At 33.6% G+C, this 21381-nt stretch overlaps 1 protein-coding gene across 5 annotated transcripts in view; it reads right to left on the minus strand.

Annotated features, from left to right (window-relative positions):
• Nucleotides 1-21381, minus strand: part of ADGRL3 (adhesion G protein-coupled receptor L3) — a 463877-nt gene that overhangs the window by 74679 nt on the left and 367817 nt on the right. For all 5 annotated transcript variants that reach the window (XM_090266824.1, XM_090266822.1, XM_090266821.1 and 2 more), the window contains 2 exons: nt 5932-6141; nt 3264-3484 (listed from right to left, as the gene is read on the minus strand). In XM_090266824.1, the coding sequence (XP_090122950.1) occupies nt 3264-3484; nt 5932-6141 (431 nt within the window). The remainder of the gene's footprint in view (nt 1-3263; nt 3485-5931; nt 6142-21381) is intronic.

The raw sequence follows: 21381 nt of genomic DNA on the forward strand, positions 1-21381 counted from the left end.
GGAACATGATCTTCTCATTTCAGCTTCTCAAGAAAATAAAAATGACTGAATAAGGTTTCTTTTTTCAATACCTGCTTTCTCAATGGGCAAAGCAGCACTGTAGGGCAACTGGATTGAATGTAATCCCATAGAGTAGAAAAATATTTACATGGAAATTCATTTAAAATGTATAAATGAGACATTAAGCGTTCTGTGCTTATCTGTAATAAAATTTTTAAATACTTTAAAAAATTATTAATATGAGAGAGAGAAAGAGAGAGATAAACATTGATTTGTTGTTCCACTTATTTATGCATTCATTGGTTGATTCTTTATGTGCCCTGATGGAGGATTGAACCTGCAACCTTGGCACATCAGGATGATGCTTTAACCAACTGAGCTACACAGCCAGGGCTGTGATAGAATTTTAATGCAATTTCCCCTATCCTTTTCTTTCCTCTACTGTCCCCTTTGTCTTTATCTGTTTTACTGCTCCTTGAGTTGGGAGAATTTGTGATTGTGAAACTGAACTATTATTGAAGTTTGTTTTAAATCAGTGCCTGGGAAATAAATTAGCCTCTGTTCCCACAAAGTAATAACGTCAGTAAATGAGAGCTTCCAGTTATGGTGCAGGAAATTAAAGCAATGATGGCCAAAGCTGTAACAAAGTCACAAGGGACTACACATTATTGATTCTAAGAAAAGATAGATTCTTACGATCCAGAAAATGACATCCATCTCAAAATAAATGACTAATACACAAAGCAAACAAATTGAGCCAGTTCCCTAACAGGAAAATTTGCAAATATCCAAAAAGAAAAAAAATGAAGATGAAATACAAATAAAAGCAAATTATAAACTGCAAAACAGCGAAACTGAACTGCTTAACACAGTATTTGAAGTAGTATAAGGTCATAAATAAGTATACTATTCAATTTCATATCTTAAAGAGGAAATGCTTTGATTAAAATGTAAAATCTTATGATCTAAAGAGAGTTATTGCTAATGAGTTTCTTTTTGGGGTGATATAAATGTTCTAAAATTATATGGTAGTGATGGGTGCCTAATATAGTGAATGTTCTAAAAATGACCGAAGATTAAATTTTATAGTATGTGAATTATATCAACAAAGATGTTATTTGTAAAAATCTTACGATCTAATACCCCTTCCTTAAAATGTCTTTAGAGACAACACCAGATAATGTTTTTATATATTCCTAGTGTGTTCCTCAGTTGTCACTGGACTCCACAAAATAAACCACAATTCACAAAGTTAAAGAATAATTACTATTAGTTACATTTAGACAAAGGACTTTATTCAGGCTGTCACTGTACTCAAGAAGAACATTCAAAAGAAGTGAAATGGTCTTCTCAATTATATTCTACAATAACTCTGGAGTCCTTTTTTTGTTCTCTCCTTAAGAATCTTTTCTTCAGGGAAATGAACAGCTTCATCACGAGCATGTTCAGGCTGCTGATTGATGGTGGAATGTCATGAAATTTGGCTTATTAACTCCTGAACAAATGGATGTTACCTAACCTCACCCAAGCCTTCACTACTGCTTGGACATCTTTTTTCTTAATGTCTAATTAGCTCCTTAACACATTTTCTATAGTGCTCATTTCAAAGCTTTCAAATCTCCTGTGCTGTCAGGATGACCTCACCTGATTACTCAGCACAAGTCAGCATTTCCTACTTGATGGAAAAGTTCTTCCGCTTTGAAATTTACCTTACGGGGCTCGAGCAAAGTAGGCTTACAGTTCTTCACGTGGAAAATAATACAATATTTAAGAAATAATAATGCAAAAATAAACTCTTTTGCAGACTCACAAACTTAAACCTCCTTTTGTCCTACCTTGTATGTGTTCTCTTCACACTCACCTCAGAAAAGGGGGGCATTTTACCATTACAAAAACATCGTAGTTTGGTGAAAATAAATATAGCTTGCTTTATCATATGTCTGCCACTATCTAGCTCTATAATCATAGTCAAGGCAATTAATTCATCTGGACTTGGTGAATACTAAAGACACTTCCAGTATTAAATCAAGGTTTTCTTCACCTTACATCCAATCTTAGGCCTTTTAGCCCCTCTAGAAGCCCTGTGTGTTTGTGTGTGTGTGTGTGTGTGTGTGTGTGCATGCCCACGCACTTCATATATATCAAAAATGAGGCACTTTTCTCTGTAGGAACCTTCTCTTATCAGCGTGATGCTTCTCACAATAGGACAGGCTTGGGGCTTCACTTTTTTAAATCCTTCTTTATTACTGTTATCAGTGGAGTTAATATTTTCACTATCTCTCAATCAAACTTCCTCAAGGCATAGGTAATACCTGAAGATGACTTTTTAGTGACTTATCTTCTTTCACACATTCCAATTCGGCCCCTGCTTCTAGCACTTTATCAAAATAGTTGTTGCAAAGGTCAAATGATTTTTCCTCAATGCTTAATTTATTTAGAGTTATCATCGACAAAAAACACTATCGTTTTGAAACATCATCTTAAAACTTTCTTCTCACTTTCCCTGACCCTGATTTGATGGTTTTCTTTCTAAGGCTCCTGTCCCCTGTTGTCTTTCTTATTTTTATTTTCAATTTTCAATTCTCAATATATACCCTAAATGTAAGTATACATCAGAGATCTATCTTGGTTACCCTTCCGATCTTTTCCTATTAAAACTTTTATTCATTCTCAGGATGCCAACTGCTATATTGATGAGGATTATAAAACTATTTTTCTGCATGGAGCTCCTTAACAGTATACTGGACACCTGTACATATGTGTTATACTGAAAATGAAATTCATCACTGTGTCCCAATACCCACCTAGGGGGAGACAAAAAAAGATGAAAAACACAAACTTCCCATGCTGCTTTCTTTCTGTTAATGACATAATTATCTCTCTAGTGACTAGAACTGACATGTCTGGAAGAAGAGAAGCCATTACTGCCAGGGACTGCACTGTCCACTGAAACACAGGTTTTAATTTAGCTAGTTCTTCATTTAACAAGTCTCAAGGCCCTGAAAAATGTTAAAATAATCATCTCTTTCTAATTACTCAAGGTTATCATTCAGATAATGAAAAAAATGTGTTGTTAAAAAACAGCAGCATACTGAGTCAGGACTTCTTTTTTTTTTGTCTTTTTACATCATAACCAAAGTACAACCACAAACTGAATTAGCCCATTTGGTTCTCCAGTTCCTTCATTTACTGAAGTGATATAAAGACCTTCCATTTCAAGCTTTTATTTCAAGTGAGAACAAAGGAAGAAAACATCAGCTCACACTTTATCCGTTCCGTAGCTCCTGTAGTCGACTGCAGCAGACACCGCCACAATGAGCGCAGGCATCCCATAGCCGACCAGGTAGAAGTATTTCTTGCGCGAATGCTCACTCTCAAACACCTCCACCAGCATGATATAGAGCTGCACGCCCTCCAGGAACATCCAGGTGAAGGCGGCCAGGAAGAAGAAGTGCAAGAGGGCGGCGAAGACTGCGCAGGCGATCTGGGGAAGGGGCAAACAATTTAGTCAGACTACTCACTGAAGTAACATCAACTGCCATCAAATTAAAACAATTATTTATCAAGATTGCGGTAAAAATACAGGTCTGCAAAAGATTAATCTGCGTGAGATTCTTAAAACTAAGATATTAAAATTTATTTAAATATACCCAGTCTTTGAAAATTATATTTAACATTTTATTAATTTGGCTAATGGATGACAGCATAGCATTATAACAAAGAACGATTCTAACGTTTAGGAAAAAGTTCTAAGAGCCTACTGATAATTGATGGATTTAGTTTAAAGATTTTAAAATAGATCTCGGGAATATTTTTCTCTTGTCCATAATCATGTGTGTACTAATATATTAACTAATACTAAATAAAATAGAAATATTAAAAGCAAGAAGAAAAGTTCTTAAAATTAAATACTATAATTAATTACAGTATTTTATAATAGATGATTAATTCGTTATTATTCATTCTAATTTAATTCTTCCCTGCCTTGTTTCAGAAAGGTTATAAGGTAGCATTGGGGAGTTCATACTACATAAGTGTAAAATTAGATCTGATTAAAATAAAGTGTTCCAGAAGTGCTTTCTCTCTCAATTTTTTGTTATTGTACTAAATATTCTAGACAAGCTTGGTCAAAAAAAAGCAACCAATAGTTCAAAAGAGTTTTATTTGGCAACTATTTTATTTGGCATATTTTATAATTTACTACAAGTTTCAGCTGACCATATATTAATTTTCTCATGTCATTTCCTAAAATTTGCTCTCTTTTCGGGGGGCAGGGGTGGTCTTCATTTCTTATAAAAAAGTCTTAACTTCAATCTACAGCTCCTACTAGAAAGGGGTGACAAATTTATAAAAAATTTTCAGATTGGTATGGATTCAATGATGCATGTGATCCTTGAGAAACGAGATGAAAGGGGTCAATTTCTTTGGTTTTGGGAGACGAATGACAGAGAGAGGAGGAAGTTCAATGTCAAAGGGCTAGAGAGAAAGCAGAGCCTGCCTGGGATGTGATGCAGAAGAGGACACCTCTCCAACAGTGAGAAGAAAGGTTGGGTTGGCTGTACTCTACTCAAGGTTTTCATATCAAACACTGTTGTTTATGTCCTTGTCAAAATTTTTATGCAGTATGCAACATTTGGTAGAACTTATTGTATTTTATGTAATAGCAGGAAATAAAAGTAAGAATAAGGTAGCTAAATGAAAAGAAATAACACATCGTTTGAGTTTCAAGTTAAGAAGAAAATAAAGTGATTTCTTTCTGAAAATTAAAACAGTTTTCCATTTCTTGCTTTTTAGAGTTAGAATTTCAACTGTTAATTTTTATCAGAAGGATTTACTTTTGGGGCAAAAGAAATGGCTACTTTGCTTATTCACATGTATGTGTTTATGGGAAAAGCTGTCTGTCTCATTTGTATATGATAATTAATTAAAAGCATAATCATCATAACTGTAGCTTTTACATCCATTAATCATGAATGTGTAATTACAAACACAAATCCAAGTGCATTTTTATTGTAAAGTACTCCATATATATGGACACGTACTAGGAAATAGCATTAAGTGAATGAATTACTTATCATGCCTACTACGAGTCTTTTAAAAAAGAAAGTTTCCATTTTCAGTTTTAGACATGAGAACAAACTTTACTATGTGCTTGAATCTCAAATAAATATCAAGGGCTTCACAAAATTATAACTGGGCCTAAACTGCGTAATATATTAGCTATTATCTATTATTCATATTTTTGGTTTTGTTTGGCCAAGAACAGTTGGCTAGTACTGTTTCTTTTCTGCCTCCCTCCCTCTGCCTCCCTCCCTCCCTTTCTCACTTCCCTTCTTTCTTAATATGATTAAATGTAGGTATCAACAGTATTAAAGTATGAAGTTGGCACTTAAAGATGTTAACAGAACTTGAGCAAATCTAAAGTGTCAAACAATATTTGAAAGAGTTATATATTCTAAAAATTACCTACAGTTTGAAATACTTTCCAAAATATGTCAGTTAGAAAAAGTTATTTAGGCATGCAATTTTTAATATAATATCCACCAGTTTTAAACAAAGTATAGCACAAATTTCAAAAAAATAACAATTATATCTATTAGAAAAGATAGTATTCCATTTCCCAAAACATTTTATTTAACTTTCTTAATATTTGGCTTTGTAGTCCTCAACAAAGAACGAAGAAGAAGAATAAAGCAACACAATTCTTTAAAAAGACAGGTTTATAAACAAATTTCTGAAGAAATGTACATTCATACATTCATAATGTTTGCTGCTTAATGACAATAGGACAGGAAAAGGAAAAAGTGAACAAGATCTGAAAGTTAGTATCAATCTTAGATAACTGGAAGAGAGCGTATTTTCAAACTTGAGTATTTCCAGCACAGCTGGAAGTGGAGAAAGTCTTTACTCATATCAATATAATTTGCTTACTGGTTGGTCAGTTCGGTTGATCCCAATCAGAAATAGCAGTTCTGCTACAAAAAGGCTGATGCAGAGGTTCTTGTGGATGGTGTTACGGTCACTTTGGAGCCCACGGAAAAAGCAAAATGTGAAGATGCAAATCAGGAGACAAACGAGGGAAAGCAAAATTCCCACCCACGTGATCACATCCAGGAGAAGGTCATGGACTGCATCACTGTGCTGTAAACACAACAGAAAAGCCGTAAGTTGCAATTATGCATAACCAATTATAAAGAGTTACAAAAGCCTGAATTAATGAAGTCTAGTTTTAATAATGTACTAACTATTCTCTGCATACACAATGAATAAGATAATTATTTGGGTTTTCTAGTCTGTAGGTAAAATATATTATCTTTTCACTGAGGCATACATTAGTTTGATATTCAGGGATGTCAATAGTGTTTGCACCTTTCTTAGCTACATACTTTTTCAGAACATAAATAGTTGAAGCAAATCAACTTAATTCTGAACAAAGATTTCAAAAAAAGATTTTTTTTAAACCTATATCACTTTTAGGCTAATTTTTTTTGATAAATCCTATTATGGAAATACTTTATTTAAAAATCGAGCTATACACTTAGCATAGTGGTATCTCAGCTGAAATGCTTTTTGAGTCACTGGGGAATTTTTATGAAAATATCATTCCTCTGTCCTATAAATACTTCTCAGAGTTTCCAAGAATGAGTGAAAAATGCATGTATTTTTGTAAAGTTATCCAGTTAAATCTGATGAATAGCCACATATTTGTACCATTTATTTAGTGGAATATCTAAAATAATGAGGATATTCCTGGATTTATACTCATATTGAATGGCTTCAGGAGATCAGAAGTTTAAACCTTGAAGTGTTTTGCATGAATAAAGCCTGTTATACACAGACTGAAAATAAGCATTTAAAATTACTATACCTTACAGATATAGCATCAGACAGATAGTAGAGCTAAGAAAAAGTAAAAGCTCAAGAAAACTTCTGTATGAAACTGCTTTTCTTTCTCTGTTAAAATAATACTGGGAACGCCATGCCTGCCATGTTACTTGGTGTGTCCATTATCTTATTTCTGTCCCTGTTCTAAGATTCAGAACCCTATTTCTATCCTATGATAGTTTCCCTCCACTCAAAACCACTTATATGAAGCTTTAGACTTTATAGTGGGTCAACACATCAGTGTGTCAAGATGTTGGAGCAGAATTGAGAAATTATCTATAACTGTCAATTCCTCCTTTCTTTCTAGGTTTCTTGAAGCGATCTAAAGACCTAACTTCCATCACTAGGGGACTGAATAAACAAATAATGATTAATTTATTCTAAAGAGTAGTAGAAAAACAGTGTTTTGGACATCTATAGTCATAAGTATGAATACTTCTCATAAGTCTATTTTTTAAACAGATTTTATCTTTATTTTTAGAGAGAAGGATGTAGCAAGGAAGGGAGAGAAACATTGATGTGAGAAACATCAATTGTTGCCTCTAGCATGCACCCTGACAGGGGAAAGAAACCACAACCCAGGCATATGCCCTGACCAGGAATTGAACCAGCGACCTTCTACTTTGTGGGACAATGCCCAACCACTGAGTCACACTGATCAGGGCCTAATATTTTATTATATATTTAAATTAAAAAAGATCTGTACATCTATAATGTAAAATATTAAAAGACATAAACCAATGGCACTGATTTTCATGAATTTGTGCCTAAATATTAAAAGTATAACATATGCATGGGGGATGTTTTAGTAGAAAGCAGAAAGATGTGTTTCTAGTTGACATCTTTTTCAACCATATAGATCATAAACATTGATTTTTAATTTAGGATGGGGATTATTACATTTAGTTGTTTTCCACAATGCCAATATCCAGGTTTTTCATTTTTATTTGTTTTTATTCATACTTCACACTTTTATGTTTTATACAACCTTCATGCAAAGATTAATCTGAATGTGGAAATTCTTCTCACAACTGAGGTACCATGCTGTAACTTGAATCATAGCACTTTTCATATTGCCAGATATGACTTCACAGTTGTTATTTGATAAAAACTCTCCTAGAACACTGTCAATGAAACAGTTTTGAAATATTCCTGCATAACTCTAGATATATTTCTCAGAAGGAGCTGAAATCATGAAAGAAAACCACATAAAATTTTGCCTTAACTGCTTTGTTCTCTGGGGGATACTACTAAAGTAGTGTTGGGTCTCTGATAGTTTCAAATTACTTTTACTATGTGAGAGCAGAGAGTGGTTAGTGCTACCTGGTTCCCTGAACTGAGAGCTATTTGCTCTCTGCTTTGACTCAAAGGAAAGATGCTGTGATTGAGTATCAAGCACCAACCTTCAGCACAGCAGTCTTCCATAATGGGAAAAATTACAGGCATAATAACATTCTCAAATGTATCCTAAAGACCTAAAACACTAAAAGGAAAAAGAAAAAAGAAGAACCAAAAAATCCTGCACTTCTTTGGGTAGTTGCATTACTAGAAATGTATTTACTTTATTTAGTGCCTTCACAGATCCTTCAAAAACCCTAATGCAGAGTTATTAAGAGAAGAATGTCAGTTGTCAAAAATTCAGTACAAAAAGTACATAGCACTTAAAGAAAATAAAATGCCTAGTGATTAATTCACCTTTCAGATATGACTCTCTAGCTCAGAAAACATCAATCCCTACATCCTGTGTATACTACACTGGGATAGTAGCTCTTGTTGAATGCAACTCACAACTAGAATTGTATCAATAACATGAAAGGACAAGAATAATGGACATAAAATACCAATAAGAGCTGAGAGTATAGCCTTCTTTATAATAGTCTGCCCCTGTCACACCAGAACTTTCAGGGGGCCAAGCCATGAAAAGAACCCAACCCTCTTCAAGAGGGTGGTCAATTGAATAAAATCCTAGGTATAGTTCTAACAATGTGGTCATGGATCAAGTACTCCTATTTCCAAGTTTCCACATTTGTGACCACTATGTAACTCAATCAACTATTACATGAATTATATACCATTATGTGCCTTGAGCTCTTTTAAATCTTATACTTTTTTAATATATTCCACCACCTAGTACTGAGCTTGACACATAAAAAATGATTAATAAGTACTTGTTTTTGAATGACTATAATAATCTCACTCAGAACAAATTGCTTTAGAACTGATCCCTCTTATGTCAGTATGGCTTTAGCATTCATTTCATCTCAAATATTTAAGAAGATACCAAAGATTACAGGTCCAAAACTGAGTCCCTCATCCTATCCTATTTGCACACTCTTCACTGGCCCAAGTCTACTCTTCCTTCAGTTTTCTTCATTTCAGTAAATAGCAACTTCATTCTTTGAGGTGTTCTGGCCCAGAAGTTAGGAGTCATATTGATTCCTCTCTTCCACACACTATGATCAATCCATCAGGAAGTCTTGTAGGTCCTGCCTTCTGGTTCTGATGGCCTCTCATCACCTCAATTACACTAAATTAGCTTGAGCCACCCAATTTTTTTAATAGCTTCTTAATTGATCTTCCTACTTTGACCTTCCTATTCCCTTCTATATTTGCCAGAACAGAGAGTTTTTCTAAAATGTGTGTCATATAATATGACTCATTGATGAAAGCATCCAATGTCTCCATCCATCTCAATAAAAGTAAAAAAAAAAAAAAAAAAAAAAAAAAAAGAGTCTTTGCAAAGGTCAGCAGAGTACTATACAATCTGTACCCCTCTGCATCATTTCCTATTTTTCCCTTTTTCAGTTCATTCCACTCCAGTTGGTCTGCTATGTTCTTTGAATATGTCAAGCACATTTCAGACTCAAGGTTTTTGCACATGATGTGCCCTTGGCTTAGAATGCTCTTCCTAAAGATATCTGCATAGCTTACCCACCATCTTCCTCCAGTCGTTCATTCAAAGGTCAGGTCACCTTCTCTCACAGAGAGTTTCCTTGATTCACCCTATATAAAATTGCAAACATCTCTCTCTATTCTGATTCTATTACTTTTCCTGAACTGTTTTTCTCCTTAGCACTTACCTTAATTATATATTTTGTTGATACTTCTTATTTATTGTCTGTGCCCTCCACTAGAAATACAGTCCAAGAGAACAAGTTATTTTATTGCTTCTGATTATCAATGTATCTCTAATTCTTACAAAAACTGTCTATCATAGAGTGGATAAACAATTAATGTGTTGATTGAATAAATACAGCTGTCTGTAATTATCCTCCTCTTCTCCAATTGATTTAGATTATAAATTATAAGTTGCATCATGCTGCCCATTGCACAGATTTGGTACTCTGGTTCTTCAACCACTTGCCATAAAATCTTGAGTGAAAGTTTCATAAAATTAGAGCTGGAGGGTGAGAAGATTGTTACACCATACTCTCTTAAGATATGTTGAAGTGTCAAGGTGTCAGACAGTTATGACAATGGAGGTAAGCTACATATAGAAATAAGAGAAATTTAGAGGCAGTCTTAGCATATACAGACACAAGAAAACCTTGTCACTCTAATTTTGCAGTTGTTACCTTGAACAGACTATTTATCAGAAGCTTCATACACAGAGAGATAAAATAACTGAGGATTTAGGTTACTGTGATGAGTAAGTAGGGTAATATATATGAAGGTAAAAAAAGAAAAAGAAGTCCATGCTTCTTTGCTTTGTAATCTGAGAATGTTCTGGATTTTTTCATGTTTGAGAAACCTTCATATAAATAATTAAAAGTCTATAAGAATGATACAAGATGAATTAGAAAAATAATAACTATAATAAGACTAAATGTTATTGCTATTGTAACTAAGGAACAAGAAATTATTCCAACTAACGAATAAATTACTTAATTCCACTTTATAACATTGTCAATTTAGTTAATATTATTAATACTATTTGTGCTACTGATAAATTAAAGTCCCTAAATGCCCAAAGCATATAAAGGAGGAAGATTTTATCTTCAGAATCTGAATTTCACTTTAATCCTACACAATTGTGTTCATGACTTCTAAATAACAGAGGACTCAATTTCACCTATATATTCTTAGTTAAATTATAACAAAAAGGTAAATCAAGAAAGATATATATTTAATTTTTCCCTTAAGTCTGTATGATAGACCAGTATAATTTATTGCAAAGAATACTTGGAAAACTCACAAAAAATAAACCAAAATTTAAAATAAAATTAACTTAATAGGAGATAAGGAAGTATCAGGAAAAATTAAGATACATTCAGGAAGTTCAATAATTCTATATTCTCTATAATAACATTTTTTAAATCAAAACACTTGTTTTTAGGCTCCCAATAAAGTTTCTATTCATATATAAATTGTCCGAAATGTAAAAACTATAGGAAATTTTATGATTTTCCTTTTTTTTTTACCTCAAAGACTCTGTTTTGTCCCATTATTGTGGGGTTACTGAGGAGCTCAAATACCACAAAAGGGTCAGTGCCACATTGGGGGAAACAATGGCTGAAGCAATGATGTTTTACTAGTCACTGTCGATGTGGAACTCTCAAATATACCTATAATTACACTTAATGAAACTAAGTCAAAATTCATGGAATAGAAATTTGTGATATTTGCCTCATGATTCAAGAATAACCCAATCATATTATACCAATGCTTTCTGTGCAAATCTTGATATTTCTAACTTTATTATCCAAGGAAAACAAGTCAGCAAATGATAAAGAGAATGAGATTTTGAAATGGTTTTCATTTTAATTAACATGATATGAAAAGCAGGAATTAATTTTGAACCCCTCTGGATGTTGTTTTCTGTTTTTAAAAATAATTTTAGAAAGTTGCACTTTCCAAACACTCCTTGAACATTCATGTCACTATATGTAACAGTTAGTGATAAGAAGTCAGAGGGAAAATAAAGCAGGGGGCCCTTGCCATTCCAATCTAACAAAGAACTTAAAACAGGAGGCTGGAAGCAAAAGGAAGCCATGTCTCACCTGTTGACTCAGCAGTCCTGAGCCTGGTCCAATAAAATCGCCAGGCATTCAGAACATCACAGAAGGGAAATCGCAGGAGGAGGGAGTCCTTGAGACTTTGCTGGGAAAGGGATCCTCTGTAGCAATTTCACTGACTAGGACAAAGAGCCTTTACTAGCTGAGAAAGAAAGCCTTTATAGCTCTACATTATTCCGAAGGTTTAGAAGGAAAAGAAGGAGGGAGAACCTAGAAGTTGAGGAAAGTACATAATCCCTGAACCCCAATAGCTGGCATACTTAGATTAGCTAAGCACCCATTTGTAGCCTCAGCTCAAGTGTATACAACAAACACACTATTTGTGGGGCGTTCAGACTAGCCAGGTGTGTGCCTGCGGCTTTGTGCCCGTGTGTGTTTCGTAAGTAAACTTGCTATCTTATTTCCACTATATGTGTTTGTTTTGAGCTTGAATCTTTCTCTTGAGAGTAAGACAGGAACCAAGAAAGAAGCTTCAGGGAGGACCCTGACTTGGGTTTCTCCCCAGGAACAATCACTTTATAATAATTATTAACTCTAGACCAGTAATAATCAAGAATTTATTTTACTATCTGCATAATATCATTCTAATGTTGAGTCAAATTTCTTAAAGCACTATAGTATAATTTTTAAATTGTCTTTTAAGCATACCTTGTTCTGAAATATTTGTAATGTGGTTAAAATGAGTTTTCTTTTTCTTTTTCCCAAACCTATGAACATTCACTTTGTTACTAATGTATTACATTAAGCACTAAGGCATTGGTTTGAATAGTGAATTTCACTGACGTCAATAAGGTTACAGAAGGCCTGCTTTTTTGATAAATGTGGTATGACCTCTGTGAAATAAGTTCTTAGTATTGCTCTAAGTCCCAGGAACCACGTCCTCAGAAACAAAGGTCACCCCACAAATGCTTTGGAAAATAAAGGGCTCAATGGTCTGAGGAAATGAAGATTTACTTTTCAGAACATGATGAAGGTCAAAGTTAACAGTAAGAAGAACAATACAACAGCATTTATTTTAATTTTTATAGTAAATAAGCCAAAATACCTCAGCGACCATTTTCAAATTTGTGCAAATTGACAAAAAAACAAAAAAACAAAAAAAAACTATCTCAACATTTTCAGTCTTGAATCATTAGGAGAGAAACATTGGTAAAGTAAGACCACATAAAAACATTCATATCTAGTTGCCATGTGAATTTAATAAAACTTATTTAGCAAATTTCCTTGATATCAGAAGTATAGCATAGCACACTCTAAGTTATTGAGATTTTTCTTGCTTTAAATTAAAAAAAAATTAAACTCCCATTACATCTGGTGAACCAAATATGCAATATCTATAATGGAAAATACAGAAAGGAAAAGAGTAGAAAATGTGGAAATTTAGTATCTTACAGTAGCTGAAAATTATACACATATAGGTAGGAGAAAAAAGTAGATTAAAGTTGATAAAAAAAAAGATTAGAGATCAGTAAGAAATTTCTATAGGAAATGAACTGATAAAGCAATAAGTAAGAAAAAGATTTTAGGAGTATCTGAGGTCTTTTAAAGTATCTGGTTGAAGGCAAGAAATAAAACTATGTAGACAGAAAATTCCATTCTTAGCATTATGGAGGTAAGTACAGTGATGGTGATGAATTAAAAAATATATATATTGTTATTCTATTACAATTGTCCAAATTTTCCCCCTTTGCCTTCCCAAATCCTAATCCAGCTCCCAAACTCAATCCCCACATTGTGGTCCCTGTCTATGGGTCATTCATACATGTTCTTTGACTAGACCCTTCCCCTTCTTCCCACCATTATCCCCCTCACCTCTCCCATCTGGTCTCTGTCAATCTGTTGCATGTTTTCATGCCTTGGTTCTAATTTTCTTATTATTTTGTTCATTAGATTCCTCTTATAAGTGAGATCATACGGTATTTGTCTTTCACCGACTGGCCTATTTCACTTAGCATAATATTCTCCAGTTCCATCCATGCTGTTGCAGATGGTGGGGATCCTTTTTTTCTGCTGCACAGTATTCCATTGCATAAATATACCACAGTTTTTTAATCCACTCATTTACTAATGGGCACTTAGGCTGCTTCCAGCTCTTGGCTATTATAAATAACACTGCTATGAACATTGGGGTGCACAGACTCTTTTGAACTGGTATTGCAGGGTGCTTAGGGTACAATTCCAGCAGTGGAATTGCTGAGTCAAAAGGCAGTTCCATTTGTAGTTTCTTGAGGAAATTCCATACTGTTTTCCATAGTGGCTGGACCAGTCTGCATCTCATCAACAATGCACTAGGGTTCCCTTTTCTTCATGTCCTTGCTGGCACTTATTGTTTGCTGATTTATTAATGATGACCATACTGACCGGTGTGAGGTGCTATCTCATTGTCAGATTCTATTAGGAGCGCTTGTTTATTTTATTAGAGTACTCAACCCTATAAACCACTATGATATGATACTATTATTTCCAATTCACATATAAAAGAAAAGAAAAGCACTTAAAATAAGTGACTTATTCAAGATCATTCAACTAGCATGCAGTGGAGATAGAATTAGTGGTAAGGTGACCAGCTGCCCAGGTTTGCTCAGAATTCCTTTGTTTCAGTAGCTGATTTTGCATCTTAGGAAAGTCCTCTCCAAGATGTGAAAAACTGAGAGATCAGAGAGGGGTATAGAAGTTTAAAAGAAAAGTACAAAATCCCTATGAGAGCCCAGAAAATAGAGGCTGATAGCAACACTATTTTTAGTGTCAAATGGATGTAGTATCAATTATCCACCTTCCTTTTTGACTGCTGCTGTTTTTCACCCCAGCTTTTGATGTTGGAAATCATGATTTGACATTCCCAGTATTCGATCACTCATTGTTGCACCACTCTGTTGTGATCCTGAATTCCTCTTTGATTTTGGATTAACTGTTGTGTTTTTTATCAAGACTGTGCTACTTACACTATGAATACTGTAATCACATTTTAAATAGCTCGATGAACCTGAGAATGATATTATATAATAATGCAATAATACTGAAAAGGAAGGTGAACCTATTTTATTTTAAAGATTCATGAAAGGACATACAAAACTATATTAGAGAAATAGCCAAAACAGAACATACTGAACAGCACAGAAATGACTTTCGGACCTTGCGTGGCGGAGAAGGTTGTGTCAATGCGCACACGAAGGCTGGATTTCACAAGTGCAGGATGAGACAGGCCAGTGTTTGTAAAATCAGAAGTTTTCTTTCTTAAATCCTTCCATAAAAGACACCAATGCTGAGCTGAAATTCACAGTTGTGGAGTAAGCTTGAGTGGACCACAAGAATGCACAGTATTATTGTTTTGTTTCCTGATTATCTGTGCATCTGAGTAAAGTCACTCACTTTCCCTGAGTCAGAGGATGCAACTAAAATGTCCTGTGGGTGGGCCAAAGGTGAAATTTCCCTAACCAATATTTTGGCTCCTTAAAACGTAGAGCTGATTCTGTCAGGTCTTTCTAAAGACTATGTTTTTTAAAGTATATCAAGTAACGCTTTGAAATAATGTTTTCTGAGTTCTTATTTATTTTATTTTGAAAAATTGTGTTTCAAATGACCTTCTTGATTTCTAAAAAAATGTAAATGAAACTTCAGGAGACATAGAGAGAAAAAATGTTGACACCTTGGTCAACTACAAAGTAAACGTTGCTTATCTACCTGCATATTCAACAGACAGTGCAAACATAAATTTTAGAAAATACCACTCAGCCTATCAATATATAAGAATGTAGTTCATACCTACTCAATGCCCTGTCCATCTTACAGACAAGGCTACTGAAAATGAATGTGATTTGCTTACCTGTGATAATGAGGTTTTGTAATGAAAATTTTTGGTCACTTTTCAGTTTCCTCATTATGTGCAGAAGTATTTAACAGGCTTTTTAACTTTCTAGTACTGGAAGGAGACAGTCTTGTAAGACGTGTGCCTACAAGACTTCTATCTTTGTCTGGTCATAGAAAAATATTAAAATAGTGGCTTTCTATGAAACCATATTTTCAAAGTGTGTGACAAGAAGAATTTTAAAAAAGAATAATTTTTCTCTAATCTTGAAATACACGACAGATGAGAATGAAGAAAAATATTATAGTAAAAGAAATTTATATGATGTTTCTCTAAAACTGTGATGAGCTCCAAACAGGCTATAAGGAAAAAGATGAACTAACTCTATTTGAGCTGTATGAAGTCGTGCAGGTTGAAGGAAAGAACTCATACAGAGAAAAACGTGACTTGTTTTTGGGATTTAAGATAGTTTCCAAAACATATTACCAGGAAAGAACAGTCATGTTAAATAGGACTTTCTCATTTATTCATTAAAACTGTAACTTATTTAAAATTCAATATAGGTTTCATAATGCAAAAGTATCTCGGTGCTTTAAAACCATTATCCCTGATAGTATTCTCATGTTGGCATACAATATGCTTGAAAGTGCTTAAAAATGATGACCATTTTGGACATTGACAGCCTATACGATGAATTCACAGATGTGAAAGAACTGACAGACAACTGATCCACCAGAACTAGCCTATAGGTAGATGTAAATTGGATGGCTGTTTTTAGAGGCGTGGAAACTCTTTCCTATGAGCCTAATACTATGAATTGTCACTGTTAAGTAGTAATAACATGTGCACATAATTACTTATTACATATTGAATGCAATTTTGATCTTTTCGTGATATTTCCCAGTTGCCTCTCTAAAAAGTTGATCATCCTTACTGGTGGCCAAATACTCTATGCTCAGAACAAGTTAACTATGAGTGGAGAGGACCACAGATCCTCTTTTGTATTACCTTTTGTGCCCCAGTTACATTAAGCATCATAGAACTGGACCGAGCTAGGCTTTCATGGGTGAAAATCCTTCACTATCCTTTGAATGCAATACCTAAACTAGTGGTTTTGTTAAAACCAAGTTTGGTAGGGATCATTTAGCAAACTTGTTGATTCTCAAACAAAATGGGTAACTTCTAATAAAAGTTTGGTGACTAGATTATAAGAATATTCATCTGATGCCTAACATGCGCCAGGTACTGAATAAAATAGGGTGTAAATATAAATATACATACACACATGTACACAAACGAGTGCACACACACCCCATTTTTACTCTCTTATTCCATTTTCATTTGGTTTTCTTAGCTAAAGCAGTTTCAGGCAAAAGAAAAAAAAAGTCATTAGGTTTTCATTTTTCCATCCTCTTGAATAACTTTATTACATTTCAAACAGAGTAGGGGTCTTCCATATAAAATCCCTGGGATCTATTATCTCACGGGCCTAGAGAAAACAAGTAGGAGTCAACATTAAATTTTACACAATTAGCATCTTAAAAGTTTGAAAGTTCCATCAATTGGACTTTTAAATTATCAAAGTAATGGGCCATAGAAGATCTTGAAATAAGAATGCTTACATTGTAAGGATATACAAAGTAAATTGGCAGTCTCTTCAATTGTTAATAACAATATACAAAAAGTACTTTAGTTCAGTGATATTTTTGTTCAAGTTCTTTTAAAATATTTATATAAGTTGACCTTATTGCCTATCTTAGAAAGTTATGTAAACAAATCTTGGAAAATCTAGCCTAATTCCTCTAGAGTTGAGTAGTTTTCTAATTTTATCACCATATTTACAAGATACAATGGAATGAAAAAGCCCAGGAAAAAAATAAAATAAAATAAAAATAAAATAAAAACACTGAATACTATACATGTTAAAAAATAGCAAAATTTTGTGACCTGAAATAAATAGAGTACAGTTAGTAAACACATCAACTTAGGAATAGTTCAGTTACTACTAAAAGCAATATAAAGAATTGAGGATATTTTTAGAACATAAGGATGAAAAAGGTTTTTATATTTGTTTCGTTTGCTTGGTTTGTTGACTATACTTTATTAGGCATGGGTAAATTGGGTAAATGGAGCCATTATAGTTGAAATAATAAAACAAGATTTCAGTTTTTAGTTAATGCTAAAAATAATCTCATTAATTAAGAAGCAACTCAATCAATGAAAAAAATTATATACACTCAGTATTGACTTATGATTGCATCTAAAGTTGAATTTGGTGGTGTTGATATTGTGGAAATTCAGTGTCCATGTAAACAACATCTTGAAGAGTTGGGACGTTATGATAATATCTTGTTATAAATCCATTATTTGACAATTTCATTGTGAAGAAAAAGTCTTGCTTTGAAAACCAAGGCAAACCACCAGCTTAAATTTCTCTTTTCACAAAAAGCATACATGGATAGTGGTAGATACATAATTATTTATTATTAAAAATGCAAAAAAACTTTGGCCTTAACAGCTAACCTCTCCCTAAGCCCTCCAGGAGCAAGAGCTCAAGGGCTTGGAGGACAGGGGAGCAAACAGTGAATTTAACAAATCATATTTTTAGAAAAGTCTATAATTCTCAATACAATTTTGTTATTTAGTCCTTAAAATAATCCTGAGAAAATGTCAGAAAAACGTTTAATAGTGGTATTTAACCAATCAATAATGGGACAAGGGAGTTCAGATAATTTGCTGAAGAGCAAGAGGCAGTTAATTAAAGAACAGGAATCAGGATCCTGAGTTTCTTGATTGTTTATTCTTATTCTGACTACCCTTCTGATTACAAACTGGGCAAATGAATCATGATAACATGATCTGTTGCGATGTTTTGAAATAATTAAGAGAGTGTAAGTAGACATAAAAAATTTATGTTTCTTCCTATTGTTACTGGACAATGCTGGGCCCTTCTGAGGGTTGAAGTCCCCACCCAATCTCTACTTTTTAAAATCTCCATACACTTGGTTACATATTTCTTATAAAATATTTTTCACTATAATTACAGATGTATATCCATCTCCTACTTTAAGCCAAGCTTCTTTACTGGAAGTTATTAAAAAACCTAAAAATTGTAAGGATAAGGACCTGCCTGTCACATGGTAGGTCTTTCTCTATTTAAACAACCCAGAAATAAAAACAATTGGCATAAGAATGTCATTCATACTAAAGAACAGAAAGTTTGCTAAAAAGTATATGGTGAAACGATAAAACATCTAGCCTTATTTCAACCCTGACACTCTCAGTTTGCTTAAGCAGTTATGTCACTTCATCTAGAGCATCTTCCCTGACCCTCAAGGTCAAGTTAAGCCTAGTCCCCATATGTTTCTGTATTATCCTTAACTACGACAATAAGACATTTCTAACAAGGTACTGATTTTGCTGATTACTTATCTATATTACTAATTAGACTTAAGCTGTCCCTGTGACAAAGATGGTACTCAACTATTTAAGGAACAAATAAAGGGTGGACTAACTAAGCATATTACATTTTTTTTTAAAAATGGAGATTAATAAATGTTTTGATATATGTTTCCACAGATGCCTCTTAATTACAAAAAGTTCGATGGTCCTGTAGAATGTAACTTGAACCAAGTAATCAAACTCAGTAACTCTGATAAGGGGCCTCGGGATGCAATGGGAGGTGTACAGCTTCTCCTACATCATATGCCAAATATGTTTAACCTGAATCTAATTAGGAGAAAGCAATCAGGAAGATTGCAACTGTGGAACATTCTACAGGACAAATGACCTGGATTCTACAAAATGGCATGTTCATGAAAAATTACACGCAGGAAGTATTGTACATTAAAGAAAACAAAAGCGATTTGGCAACTAAAAGATACAGTTCCTTCATAGAAAAACAAAGGCTTTAAACCATATTATTGTGATAACTGGACAACATTTTGTATGGATTATATAATATATAATAGCATTTGTTTAATGTTGAATTTCTTGTGTGTTAATATAGAAAGAGAATGTCTTTGTAACATTTTGTATGGATTATATAATATATAATAGCATTTGTTTAATGTTGAATTTCTTGTGTGTTAATATAGAAAGAGAATGTCTTTGTTCATATGATATTTGTTAAAGAATTTAGTAATTTAGTATTATAAAGTCAGCAACTTACATTCCAGAAGTCAAGCAATATAGCAACATATTTTGCACCAACATACACAGAAAAGTGGCAGTTAAATGTGTCAAAAATTAAATGTAAATTCAGAAAAAGGGGCAGATAAATGTTTATTGCACCACTTTTCAACTTTTCTATAAAAGCTCTGTAAAAAGAGTGATGGGAAAAGAAACAAGCTGATTTTTAATGGTTTATATTTCTCCAAATCCATTTTGGATATATCTCTTCCTTTCATAAATTCAGGAAGGCATAATATAATCTAGGTGCCAATTTCTCTTCTCAAACACAGATGCAAAGAATATCCTTCTCTCTATCACTGCGCAAGTTACCTTTCCTCTCTTCCTTCCTGCCCTGTACAGAGACAAGAAGAGGGTGAATCTATAGAACATTCCTCTTCTTCCTTTAATAATTTCCCCTACTCATTTCAACTTACTGGAAATGAAACTAAACTGGTGGTGGCAGCTGGTGATCTGTTGTAGCATGGGGGAAGTGATATGGTGACAACATTCTTTATTTCTTGTTATCTGTCAAAGGACATTAGAGTTGAGGTCTTGTGGCCCTCCTGGGGCCATGGTGGTGGGAAAAATAATTTATCCCATTATATCCATTCACATTTTAAAATACTTGTTCTATTACTACTACTCAAACATGATGTAATATTCTAAGAGTTCTTTCTAGAAATTAAAAAGTATATGTTTGCAAGTTTCTGATATAGGGAAAGAGATATGGGCAGGTAAAGAAGGGGGTTACTGCCATTCTTTTATAAAGTAAAATGGACGTATTACTCTTGATAGTCTGTACAAAAATTTAAACTACTAGAGAATATCTTAAATTGTTACAGACTTAGGTCTAGGTATTTAAGACTCTAGAATAAATATGTTAAATGTCTCAGAAAACTTAAAATTGAGAGGGATTAAACTACATAAAGATAAACTATCTTGCAAAATATATATTTCTCACTGTAAAACCTACTTCCCACTTTTAGAAAGTATACATTGAGTTGGCCAAAAAGTTTGTGTGGTTTTTCCATAAGATGGCTCTAGTAGCATTTAGTTATCTTTAACTTCATTCAAAACTATTTTGTTAGATTGTAGTGTGACAGCTGTCATATCAGCGTGCATTAAATAAAAGCTTATCAAACTTTGGTGAAATTTTGTATAGCCTTTTTAATATTGCAGATGGAAGAAAGCAAGCAACATTTTCAGCATAATATGCTTTATTATTTCAATAAAGGTAAAAATGCAACTGAAACACACAAAAAATATTTGTGTGGTGTATGGAGAAGGTGCTGTCACTAATCAAATGTGTCAAAAGTCGTTTGCAGAGTTTTGCGCAGGTTGTTTCTTGCTGGACGATGCTCCGCAGCCCAGTAGACAAGTTGAAGTTGATAGCGATCAAATTGAGACACTAATTGAGAACAATTAATGTTCTACTATGCAGGAGATGGCTGACATACTCAAAATATCCAAATCAATAAAGTTACTGGTCAAAATAAAAAATGT

Source organism: Furipterus horrens, unplaced genomic scaffold, assembly GCF_987537825.1.
Source record: "Furipterus horrens unplaced genomic scaffold, mFurHor1.1.pri manual_scaffold_2, whole genome shotgun sequence".
NCBI classification, from domain to species: Eukaryota; Metazoa; Chordata; class Mammalia; order Chiroptera; family Furipteridae; genus Furipterus; species Furipterus horrens.